At 38.1% G+C, this 12527-nt stretch overlaps 1 protein-coding gene across 1 annotated transcript in view; it reads left to right on the plus strand.

Moving 5' to 3' along the window:
- The first annotated feature begins 2921 nt into the window (after positions 1-2921).
- The window catches only part of LOC135254940 (serine incorporator 1-like), a 44079-nt gene continuing 34473 nt past the window's right edge, over positions 2922-12527 (plus strand). Inside the window, exon 1 of the mRNA XM_064335558.1 lies at positions 2922-3072. Within this exon, the coding sequence (XP_064191628.1) occupies positions 3034-3072 (39 nt within the window). The 5' untranslated portion in view covers positions 2922-3033. The remainder of the gene's footprint in view (positions 3073-12527) is intronic.

Below are 12527 nucleotides of genomic sequence, written 5' to 3' on the forward strand. Positions count from 1 at the left end.
TCCAAGTGGGGGAGATCAGTAAACCAGTACCACCACCACGGCCAGATCACCGGGGGGTGTGGGAGAAGGAGTAGGAGGACGAGAGGGCAGCAGGAGTGGCAGAGTTGTCTGGTGTGATCCAGGTCTCTGTGAGGGCAAGGACGTGCAGGGATAGGAGGGAGGCATAGGTGGAAATGAAGTCCGCCTTGCGCGTAGCAGACTGGCAGTTCCATAGCCCCCTTGTGACCGTGAAGTTCTCACAGGGGGTCAGCGGGGGGTAGCAGAGGTTAGAGAGGGGGGCCACGTCGCTGGAAGCGCCTTCTGAGGGGGACAGAGCAGACTGGAATGGGGAGCTGACACAACTAGTGTGCTTTATTAATAATTCATTGGAATCAACCAAAGTCTTACATTTTTCAAATAAAAAAAATATTTCCCAAAAAACAGGTTCCACCATTATTGCCACCCCTGGTTTAATACTTTGTGCAAACAGCCCTGGCAAAGATGACAGCCATGAGTATTTTCCTATAATTTGTGATAAGGTCAGAGAACACATTTGGAGGGATTTTTTTTTACCATTCCTCCATTCAGAACTTTTCAGAATCATTGATATCCTTGGGTTTGTGCTTATGGACCCCCTCTTCAGTTCAGACCACAGGTTTTTGATGGGATTTAAGTCTGGAGACTGAGATGTATGATGTATGTTTGGAGTCATTGTCCTGCTGGACAATCTACCTATGACCAAGTCTCAGCTTCCTAACCAAACTTTCTGCCAAAATTTCCTGGTACTTTGTTGAATTCATTTTGCCATTGATCTTAAATAGTGCCCCTGGATCTCACATAGTAGATGCATTTGGTATCGCTACAATAGTTCTTCACTGGGTTTTCTACAACCACTTAATAATAATGACATTGGTCTATACAGTTTTCTTCCCTATACGGTTTGTACAGGAGAGAATAACAGGCTAGAGACTGTGGCACTTTAGTAACCTTTGCTTTTCACATTTACATGGGTGATAAAAAATTTTAAAAATAAATGCCTTTTTATTCTAAATTATGAAAAACAACATGTCTGTATATTAACAGTTGATTTATTAGATGGGTACCAAATTGCCACAAGGATACCAAAGTGCCACATGCAGGTTGCAAAATTGCCACAAAATGGGATACCAAAGTACCAATCTCTCTCTCTCTCTCTCTCTGCCCGTGTAACGTTAGGTAGAGGCTAAGAGAACTCGACATGGAGCTGATTTTTTTTCCCCGAATCTGAATAATAACGAGCAACTTCGGGTAGAAGAAATATCTGTTTCCATCGCATTATTTGTGCTTTCCCGAATACAGTATTCGGATTCGGATACATCCCTATGTCACATATTAGCTTATTCCAAGATGGCCGTACACTAGTACTAGTAGTTGCAAAAAACCTTGCGAATGCAGGTCGGTTTCAGAATAGAATGCAGAGCAATAGCTCTGGAAATGAACCAGAACCATATTACCGAGTTCTTCACATCCTCTTAAAAGACTGGGGATTTTTAAAAAAGATTTACTTAGGATTTTGAAAACTGCAAAATCATGACAAAAAAATCCTGTAGTTCTGACTGGGTATTCCAAATTGGGGATTAGAGTAAAATTGTGGAGAATTTTGATTCTTTGTTTTGACTTGTAAGCAAGACATACACCAATGGTTGAGGTCAGTCTTATTACGACCGTAGAGATTGTTTTGTCATTCCTTAATACAACATTTTATTTGAAAATTTTTCTTGTCTTTGTTTGAAAAAAAAAAACAACAACTCAAGAATGAGAACTTTCATGGGTTTTATTTACAGAACTGTCTGACTAGTGTGGCAATAGAGATATGACCTATATCTTTAGTACATGTATATGTAAGCTGCATAATTTGACAAATGTAAACTATTTCAGTTGCCTTTCCAAGCTAAAAATGCAAAATGTTCAGCAGATCTAAATAGACATTCTTATGGAAGATGCCATCTTGACCCAGCTTCAGCATACTTGACAACTGCCTAAAGTGCAAGACTGCACTCCCCTTCAGTACAATTGAGAATTATTGTAGCCCCATCTAATGTTTGGTGTAATATATACATGCCAGGGGTCCATAAACTTGATTCTGGGAAGCATTTGATTTTTCAGTTGACACATCTCCCATGGTTTCAACTGGCTACCACAGGAGCAGGGCCAGAAACCCTATTAGTAATGTGTACGCAGTAGCAGTCCTAGGTATAGGCAATATAAGGCAATTGCCTAGGGCAGCAACTTGCTAAGGATGGCACAGCATGGGTGGGTTGTATTCCTTGATTTGTGAACATGTGCCACTATCCATTTTCCTTGTTTAAAATGAATTGCTCTAAAGCAAGCACTTGAAAAAGAATGGTAGATATTTGAAATTTTGCCTAGGGCACCAAATCGGCAAGGTCTGTGAATGTGTGTATGCACTTATGAATTAGCAGGCTGTGTTACTGTAGGTGAAGCCTGGCACCAGTTTGTGGGGACATTCAGCCCCGGTGGTTGACCCTGGCACATCTGACACAGCATTTCAACATTACATTCCCTTTGATGCTTCAAAATTGTCAGATTAAGGTTCCATGCCAATCATCACTGAGTCTTGTTCTCACTATATTATCCAAGAGTGCAAAGATGACCCATTTAAATGCAAATAATAACATAACAAAAATCTAACCCAGAACTATGTACCTGTTCTATGAACCATTATATGAATACAAGGGGTGCATATTTAATGTGTGAGGTGTTTACTCAATGTTTAACCTTTTTTTTTTTAAGATGACATTTGTACTGTAGAAAGTAATAAATTCGTTTTTTTATTGACATGAATAAACAATGATGGCTGAAGTATTTTAAATATTTTATGCCGCCTAATACTTCAGCACAGGTCAAACGATTAGAAAAACAACGTGACGGTTCTCCGTCAACAGGAAATGCGTCGGAGATGCGTTTCGCTTGGACGGAAGTTCTTCTAAAATTGTAAACAACGGGACCGAGAGCAGCCAGTTTCCACGGGAGGACTGGAAGCAAGACGTATTCATGGGTGCTGTTCTTGGCTTATGTTCGATGGCCAGTTGGGTAAGATTCTGTCATTCATATTTTGTTAATTAAATCTTATTTAAATTATTAAATAAATTTAAGCCGAAGCAACATATGGCATTTCTGCTGGTTACAGAGGATCAAATGCAGGTGCCTTGCGTGCATGCAATGTCAATGTTGTCTGACCTGCTTTTTCTTCGGTTTTTCGTATGGAGGACTACTGTCAGCTGGAAAACAGCTAAGCAGCTACTGTAGCTTGCAATACAACTTAGTTAGTATGCCGACTGCTGAGATAACATTTATAAAATACAAATACAAAAATGCCAAGCACCGAATTACAACTGACTGGATCGTGGACAGCTGAAGTGAAGCTGAATCTGAAAATGCAATACGTAGCTAGCATGCTGATGTTAGCTAGCTCAGACTACATGTTTCTGAACGAATTTAATTAGCAGTAAAACGAGAGCGAGGCACCTGCGTTATGGTACACACTAGTGTTGCTAGCAGGCGACATAGGTTTTTGCTGTTGCTTACTTGGCAAGTGTTGTCCTGTAAACATGACATCCGACACTAGTCTTTCGCTACTTGCCATGAAATTGCGAAATGTGGGTCATCTGATGTTTTTAGTTATCGCTTGCTAGCAAGCTACTATACTATCCATGAAGCTGCTGTAGCCTACAATGTTAAGGCTGATGGAATTTATTAGTTATTGGTAGCTGCATAAGTAGCTTTAATTGTATTTTTAATCAAAATGCTATTTTGATCTATTTGTAATGGAGATTTTAGTTTTTCTGAATAGGTTTAGATTTGTCTCCTGGCAGGAGCAGCTGGCTTCTTAATTGTCTATGTAAAGTCAGAGGCTTAAGCTCTCATGTAATAACATAATTACAAATATCCTAACACGCTACGAATACGTGTGTGGCATTTGGGTCAGCGGTGAACCGGATTGGTCTCGGGTGCCGGCAGGTGGAGAAAACACACATCTGGGTTGCGTTAACTAATCACCCCAGGTCCTTAAATGTGTGTTCCTATATCATATAAACATCAAAACTAATAATGTCGCAGTTGTCCCTGAACACGGTATACGTTATCTCATAAAAAAAACACGTTTTCAAAGTACAAAAATGGCAAGTTACTCACACATACAAGACATACACCGTCTATAACTCATTCATTCAGACTGCCAAAATCCAGGCCTGCCATTAAAAGTATTGATATCAAAATGACGCCAAGTTACGGTACTACAAACGATATAGGCTATCTTGCCTCACCGAAATTAAATAAGATGTATTCCAAAGCAATGCTACCCAATATTTCCTCTATTTCAAGTCACTTGGCCCTGTGTGTATAATCATGCAGTACATGGACAGGCCAAACATATGTGTGTATGGCTTTCTCACAGTCAAGATTGATAGGCGTCTATATGTCCAATTTGTATTGGTATGTATGTATTTTGCTGCCCAGCCTTTCTGTTGCGTGAATGATTGTATGTTTCTTGGTATAAATGGCTGTACTTAAATGTGAATGTAACATGCTGCGAGGGAAATGTCCCCATGGGGATAAAGAAGTTGTCTATGTATGTATGTACAATATGTATTTTATATGCAGTATTTATTGTACGTAGCAAATATACAATCACTTGTACATTTACTCAAATTCAGTTCAGAAGCAAGTATAAACATATGTTTTTTGGAGAAATATGCTTCCTCTAGTTACTCAACAGCAGTTTTCTACATGAATTTCAATGTGTTCCATGAGGCAATTCGAAATATTTGACACTTTGATCTGACACAAAGTTTGCATGACATTGTAAAATGGTAAGATTACAAAATACAGGGCCAAGTGACTTGAAAGAATTGAGGAAATATTGGGTAGCATTGCTTTGGAATACATCCTATTTAATTTCGGTGAGGCAAGATAGCCTATATTGTTTGTAGTACCGTAACTTGGCGTCATTTGCCAGATTTTTGGGTCCGATGCCGATCCCGATTTTGGAGAGTCCTAGCCCACCGATTACCGATGTTTTGACTGATATTTTGTCAAAAAGTGCAACATTTTCAAATCAATTTGAAAAACTTATATTTTATCAAAGTTTCTATATTTGAGAACATTTAACTTATAAGCAAACAAATAAATAAAAATAAACACACAAAGAACTTTTTGATAGATAAAAAAATGTAAAAGATGATATTAAATTAAATATATATATTAACACCATCTTCAAGTGGTGTGAATTCAAAATAACTCCACACGTTGCTTTTACTCCTTTCTTTTCCAGCCATCTATAAGCAAATTAATTTTAAAAAATCAGTTTTCCAGTTTCAAACATGTATTTTTATTAATAATAATAATAACAATAATAATAATAATAATAATAATAATGTTGTTGTTGTTATTAATTTGTTATTATTATTTCTTAGTATCTATTCTCAGTAAATTAATTATATTTTCTTATTTTATTCCTAATGCTAATGAGTGAATCAAGTGTAACGTTAGATGAAATTAAATTGACTGGATGAAATACGTGAAAAAACTACAATGCGCTTTGTGCAGGTTACCCACGCTAACTGTTGGTTGATTCACTTCGCCAACAGCAATCCTTCTCTCATGTTCTCACGACAAAGCTAGATAACCTGACTTAAAATGATCCACATTAAAAGTGTTTTATCAGGGTTTTTACTGTCTGGTTAGCTTGCTACGATGACGCGTGACTAGATGACACTCGCTTGCAATAACGCGTTGGCTTATTATACATTATACATTATAGGCATTTAGCAGACGCTCTTATCCAGAGCGACTTACACAACTTTTACATAGCATTTTTACATTGTATCCATTTATACAGCTGGATATATACTGAAGCAATTTCAGTTAAGTACCTTGCTCAAGGGTACAACGGCAGTGTCCTACCCGGGAATCGAACCTGCGACCTTTCGGTTACAAGCCCAGTTCCTTACCCACTGTGCCCCACTCCGCCCTTATAGTAGCTAATATTATTATCTCAGATAAAAAAACAAATGTGATGCATTCAATCACCATTTTATTTTGGCTGTTTATTTATTTGAGAATACAGCGATGTCCTCTGGAAATGTAGATCCTACATTGCTCATGCCACTGCCACTTCATAAAAGCTTGCTAGCCAGCTAGCTTGCTAAAGTGAGCCAAATATGTTAGCTAGCTCGCTCGCTTGATAATGAGGATTGATAAACATAGTGGTCGTATAAACGCATTTAATTAAAAACTTTCACTAAATATACATACTTTATTGCGGCAATCGAATCTGTGCAGACAATTCTTGCAGTGGAGATAATTGGATGTGGCACGAGTGACAAATGTCTTATTACAGAGTAGCGCGTCAGCTGCTGCAGTTCACACTTGTGTTAGAGCTCCCTCTACTGGATAATTCTAGTAAACAGCAATTACAACGTTCGAACAGACAAGTACAGGTAAATAATCTCTGTTTTTTTGTTTATTATACTTATTTAAAAATCGGGACACATCGGCTGCATAACTGCCAATCCCGATGTCGTCAAAAAAGTCAAATAATGGCCGATATATCGGCCAAACCGATATATCGGTCGGGCTCTACTTTTAATGGCAGGCCTGGATTTTGGCAGTCTGAATGAATGAGTTATAGATGGTGTATGTCTTGTATGTGTGAGTAACTTGGCATTTTTGTACGTTGAAAACGTGTTTTTTATGAGATATCATTTCTTTTTGCAAAGCGTTTTATTATGAGAGTGAGAAATGCGAAGTGACCCTGTAAGAAACGGTTGTGGATTATGGCTATCCTTGTGTGACATTGTACAGTCTGATGAGCGTGTACCGTTTAGCAGTTTTGGTTTGCTATATGTAAACAGTGGCTGTGACAAAGGGTGCGGTGGTGTAAGTGTAAACGCATCAGAAACGCAGGTGAAATATGGCCAGTGTATGTACTCACGGATTTGACGGCCATCCGACGAGCCTTAATTGACAAAAGAATCAGCAAGCCCGTAGAATTGGAGCTGCCTAGGTCGCAACTTGTGTACCCTTCTGTCCTGCTCCGTTATCTGTTATTTTGTGGAGATGCACTTTTAGTGTTTGTAAAGATTATAAGGCATTTTGATAGGCTTATCTGCAGGTAGGAATCCTCTTCGCTGTTTTGCTAAGCTAGAACCGGAAAACTTGATAGTGGAGAATAGGAGCAGACTCATATGTCCCAGCAGGTTTTGCATATGAGAAAATAACAACAGTGTGAGATAAATTAGGAAAAATGATGAAATTGCGTAGTTGAAACAATATGTTTTTAGCAGAATGGGCATGTAGGTGAAGGTTGACATGATCACAGACTGTAGTGCGAAGTAAATGAAGTGACCATGAACGAGCTTAGTTTCCTTATCGAACGGTATATATAACAGTCTATATAAAGCATTAGTCGTTAAAGTGGTGGGTTAAGTAACGTGTGAAATCTATTGCACTGATGCGCTTTTGTCATGTTCAGTATTAGTAGTTATAATTATGAGTGAGTCATGATTTTAAATGTGATGTTTTAATGGGGATTTGCAGAACGTACATACGTAGTAATTGTTTGTATGTGGCTAGCTAGAGATCAGGGCGAGGTAACATGAATGTAGAAACGTGGCGTTTGCTGATAAGAAGGTTTTGTACGGTAGCCAAGTGAAGGAATATAGTTAGTAGAAATGGCACAGTGGTGAACTGGTGTAACTTTTTCATAAAAGGAATACATTTGCCGTCATGAAATGCATATGGGTGGCCGTGAGTGAGTTTTGGTAAAGCAAATATAAGCGTAAGAAAACGTTAGTGTAAAAGAGGAAATTATCTGCCTGAGGGCGAGGCGGGATTCAATCCTTCAACATGAGGTTTACCAGTCTGTGACTTTGTTAGGGCAGCACCATGACATAGCTATGCAATGCGTAAAATATCATTAGCAAACCTGTCCGTGGTTTTAAAGAAGGACACAGACCAGTAAGCACAGAAGAGCTCCCGTTGAATCCATATGGCTTTGCTATATTGTAGCCGGGTAATAACTGAACGTGCAGGTACGTCATAATGCAGTGTACGGCGGGTAGATATGGTGCAAAAGCAATAATTGAGAAGTAGTAGACAATTATTAGTGAGGGCAAAAGCAGGTTAAAGAAACGTGTTCCTAGCTGGGTTTGGACCTTGGACCCCATGTTCCCAAAACTGTAACCTTGCCCACTAGGCCACAGGCAGACTAGCTGGTTAAACTGGAAATGTACCAGAGTAAAAAGGTATGGGTATTTTGCATGTGTATGCAAGTTTTTGATTGGGTCGTGTAGGTGAAGATTTGGCTGGTGTCGGTAAAATGTCCAATGGGGAGACATGTTGTTAGTGGGATAGGCGGCAGGAAAAATAAGAATGAGAAGAAGAAGAAGGGGAAAACGCAAAATCCCCTTAGTTTGGGGCTTTATTGTGTGGACATGTGAAGTTGTTTATGAATTCTGTCTGTTGAAATGGGGTGAGGATGTACAGAATTTTATGTTTTTAAGGGCTGAGTGTCTGTGGCTGTTGTGGTTATTTCTGTGGGGATCCCTGAAAAGTGCCAAACTCTCGGTGCTGTATAGGTATGGGGCATGCCCCCACCAAGGCGTAACTTGGCGGGATGGCATACCTGCCATCCCAATACTTTAACCTTTGAAGGCATTCTATGCAGGATTTTTTAGCCGTGCTGTGGTCCAGTTTACAATCTAAGAAGTTTCCTCCTCTGTCTTCAGTCCCGCCCACTCACCCTCAAATTCAAAACTCCTGGTAAATTCTCCCATCAATTAGGCCTACTCAGACCATACATTACATTGTATGGTAGCAACCATGAACCAGACATGTTAAAATAATTTGAAAACCAGACATTCTGGTCAAAAAACGGGACGTCTGGATAGCTAGAGGAAATGTTACTTGCAGGTCCAACATAAAACAAGCCAATTCCACATCTCCCTTGGTGAACTTCAGCTGGAAAAGTAATTGCAAGGTTAGCTCTAGTTCTTGAACGAGCTCTGTCTTTTTTCCTTCGCTGTATCTGGGCCATTACAACAGCTAGCTAGCAACAAACACTTCACTGCTCTGTGGCCATACCCACCCCACCCCACACAGAAAAGAGCAACCAGAAATGCCACAAATACATTTTAGAATAACAAATACAGGTAAATATGTACAAATTCAGTGAATGCATAAATCCAGAGATTGCCAGTGCATCATAGATATGCCTTAGCATGGATATTTTATAATATTTCTGAATAAAGATTCTGCATAGTAGGCTATGTCTTAAACTACATTTTCAACATTAAGTCATATATTGAAAGAGGGGCATTTTGGGGAGGCCCCCATGAGAATTTTTTTGTGAAAATCATGTCTAAAATAAACCCAAAAAGTTGATAAAAATGAGAAAACGTTTTGAAGCTGAATGATGCAATTTGTGCCAAAATCACTCTTTAATCTCTTTTAAAACTCCTATGTGTGAAAGTAAGATCATTTGCTTTTGTTTTGTTACGCAGCGGAGACTTCCACCTCAAATATGTTGAATTGACTGACTATAAAACCAGGATTGTCCTTGAAATCCATGCCTACATTTCGCTACATTTTGGCTTTTTCGTCACCAGCAGTAGTATGTAGGCCTACTAAAAACCCAAACAGAACGCTGAGAAGCGCTGCACTGGAGTGTAATACTTCAGAAACATGCCTCCAAAAACATTATCATTGCCATACTTCATTCTATTGAGGAAGATGATGGTTCAGGAGTTGAACTTGAAAGTGCACTTTCTGGGGATGAGGAATTTTACTTCCATGCAATGGACTGAGTTGAGGATGATGTGAATCCAACATAAATATGACTATTATAATATTAGGGAGGTCAAATGTTCTGCCCACAGTGTAGGCTAATCACAATGGGCATTCCACATACAAACGTAAAACAAAATTGGCATCTGGGCTCACTTTTACTGGTCATTTAACAAGGAAATAAACCAAATTAGGTAGCCTAGATAAAGCTATTAAATCGTTTAAAGTGCTCTGACAATTCAGTGTGTTACTTTTTTTTACTTTAGAAGTCAGAAATTATTATGCTAATTTGACCCTCTTTACAAGCATTTGTGCCTGCACTTAATGCTTCACCAAAATCAAGGAGTCAGTTTAAAAAATGTAACTACATTGAAGGCATTATTACACATTTTTCACATGAAAAACTCATTGTGAAATGTTATAGATGTTAATTGGTTATTATTTATTCATACAGTCATATTTTTATGTTCTCAAAATGCTGCGGCTGCCAGCATCCTGAGGAATTCTACATCCATTTCAGACGCAAAATGGCACCAAAAAAACGGCACTCGCCATCTTATTCAAAATAACCCGTCTTGACATGGTTCCTATTGTTTAATTCTGATTTTTACAAGTTATGCCGGGAAAGAGCCCCCATAACATGATTTCTGACATGGCCAGACAGCTAAACCTAGTTTGAACAACAATGTTTTTACATGTATATCTTGGCCAAGATCTTGTGTACAGTATAGTATAAAGCATTTTTAGTTTTAGAAATGGGTGTTTTTTAAAATTGCGGTGGAAAGGAGACGTGTCGCCTTCTGCATTCCAAATCCTCAGCTGCTAGAGTAGTATGCAGCAGCCAGCTAACCTGCTGCCAGTGAACATGTTTTCTGGTCACCAGGAAACTGAGTTTGAACAATGAGATGTATCTTCGCCAAGATCTTATCTACTGAAGCATTTCATTTATTTTTCTTTTTTTTATCATCTGGTTATATGATGTTCATTTATTTTTATTTTATAATTTATGATTGTTAAACATAGTTATTGTTTGAATTGGTTGCAGTATCATCAAAATAAAAGAAAATGGTTTTATTTTACCATTTCAGTTCTTTGAACATATTTCCACCAGTCACTGACATAGTTATCCATTATAAAGCAATGGTATATTCTACTGACATGATATTGCTACTGATATAACAAGTGAAAATGTTTTTCTCAAATAATAGGGCCTACAAAATAATTCATATCATATCCTGGCCAAGCATGACATTTTCTGATAGGGACAAGTCTTCTGAAAAAAATGAGGGGTTGCATAAGGGGTTATCTATTAGACAAACCTGTTTAATCTGTAAAAAAAAAAAAAAAAAAAAAATGGAGGATAACATAAAAACGTTGAAATCACCCTAGGTCTCTAAGGGTTAAAATCAAACAGAATTGATCTCTTAGGCTGTCAGATTGTTCAACTGTTAAACCAATCTCCATTTGAATACCAATAAAGTTCCAAGATGACTAATGTACATACTTACAAAATTGTACGTGTACAGGGCTGTAACCAGGGTCAAAATTTCAGTGAGCTCTATTTTGTAAATATGCGACATACAGGTGAGGCCAAAAGTTTACATTAGAGCCCGACTGATATATCGGTTTGGCCGATATATCGGCCATTATTTGACTTTTTTGACGACATCGGGATCAGCAGTTATGCAGCCGATGTGTCCCGATTTTTAAATAGGCATAATAAACAAAAAAAAAACATTGATTATTTATCTGTACTTGTCTGTTCGAACGTTGTAATTGCTATTTACTAGAATTATCCAGTAGAGGGAGCTCTAACACAAGTGTGAACTGCAGCAGCTGACGCGCTACTTCTGTAATAAGACGTTTGTCACTCGTGCCTCATCCAATATTCTCCACTGCAAGACTTGTCTGCACAGATTCGATTGCCGCAATAAAGGTATGTATATTTAGTGAAAGTTTTTAATTAAATGCATTTATACGACCACTATGTTTATCAATCCTCATTATCAAGCGAGCGAGCTAGCTGGCTAGCAAGCCTTTATGAAGTGGCAGTGAGCACATAAGCAGCGTAGGATCTACATTTCCAGAGGACATCGCTGTATTCTCAAATAAATAACCAGCCAAAATAAAATGGTGATTGAATGCATCACATTTGTTTTTTTTAAATCTGAGATAATGATATTAGCTACTATATGATGCTGTGTCAATAGCCAACGCATTATTGCAAGCGAGTGTGTCATCTAGTCACGTGTCGTCGTAGCAAGCTAACCAGACAGTAAAAATGCCGATAAAACACTTCTAACGTGGATCATTTTAAGCCATGTTATCTAGCTTTGTCGTGATAACATGAGAGAAGGATTGCTGTTGAAGAAGTGAATCAACCAACAGTTAGCGCAGGTAACCTGCACAAAGCGCATTGTAGTTTTTTCACGTATTTCATCCAGTCAATTTTATTTCATCTAACGTTACACTTGATTCACTCATTAGCTCCGCTAGATAATGTCTTACTCTTTGAGATCATGTAGTAGGAATGAAATAAGAAAATATAATTCATTTACTGAGAATAGATATTAAGAAATAATAATAACAAATGAATAACGACAACAACAATAATTATAATATTCATAAAAATACATGTTTGAAACTGGAAAACTGATTTTTTAAAATTATTTTTTATAGATGGCTGGAAAAAAAAAGGAGTA

Source organism: Anguilla rostrata, chromosome 1 (assembly GCF_018555375.3).
Source record: "Anguilla rostrata isolate EN2019 chromosome 1, ASM1855537v3, whole genome shotgun sequence".
NCBI lineage: Eukaryota > Metazoa > Chordata > Actinopteri > Anguilliformes > Anguillidae > Anguilla > Anguilla rostrata.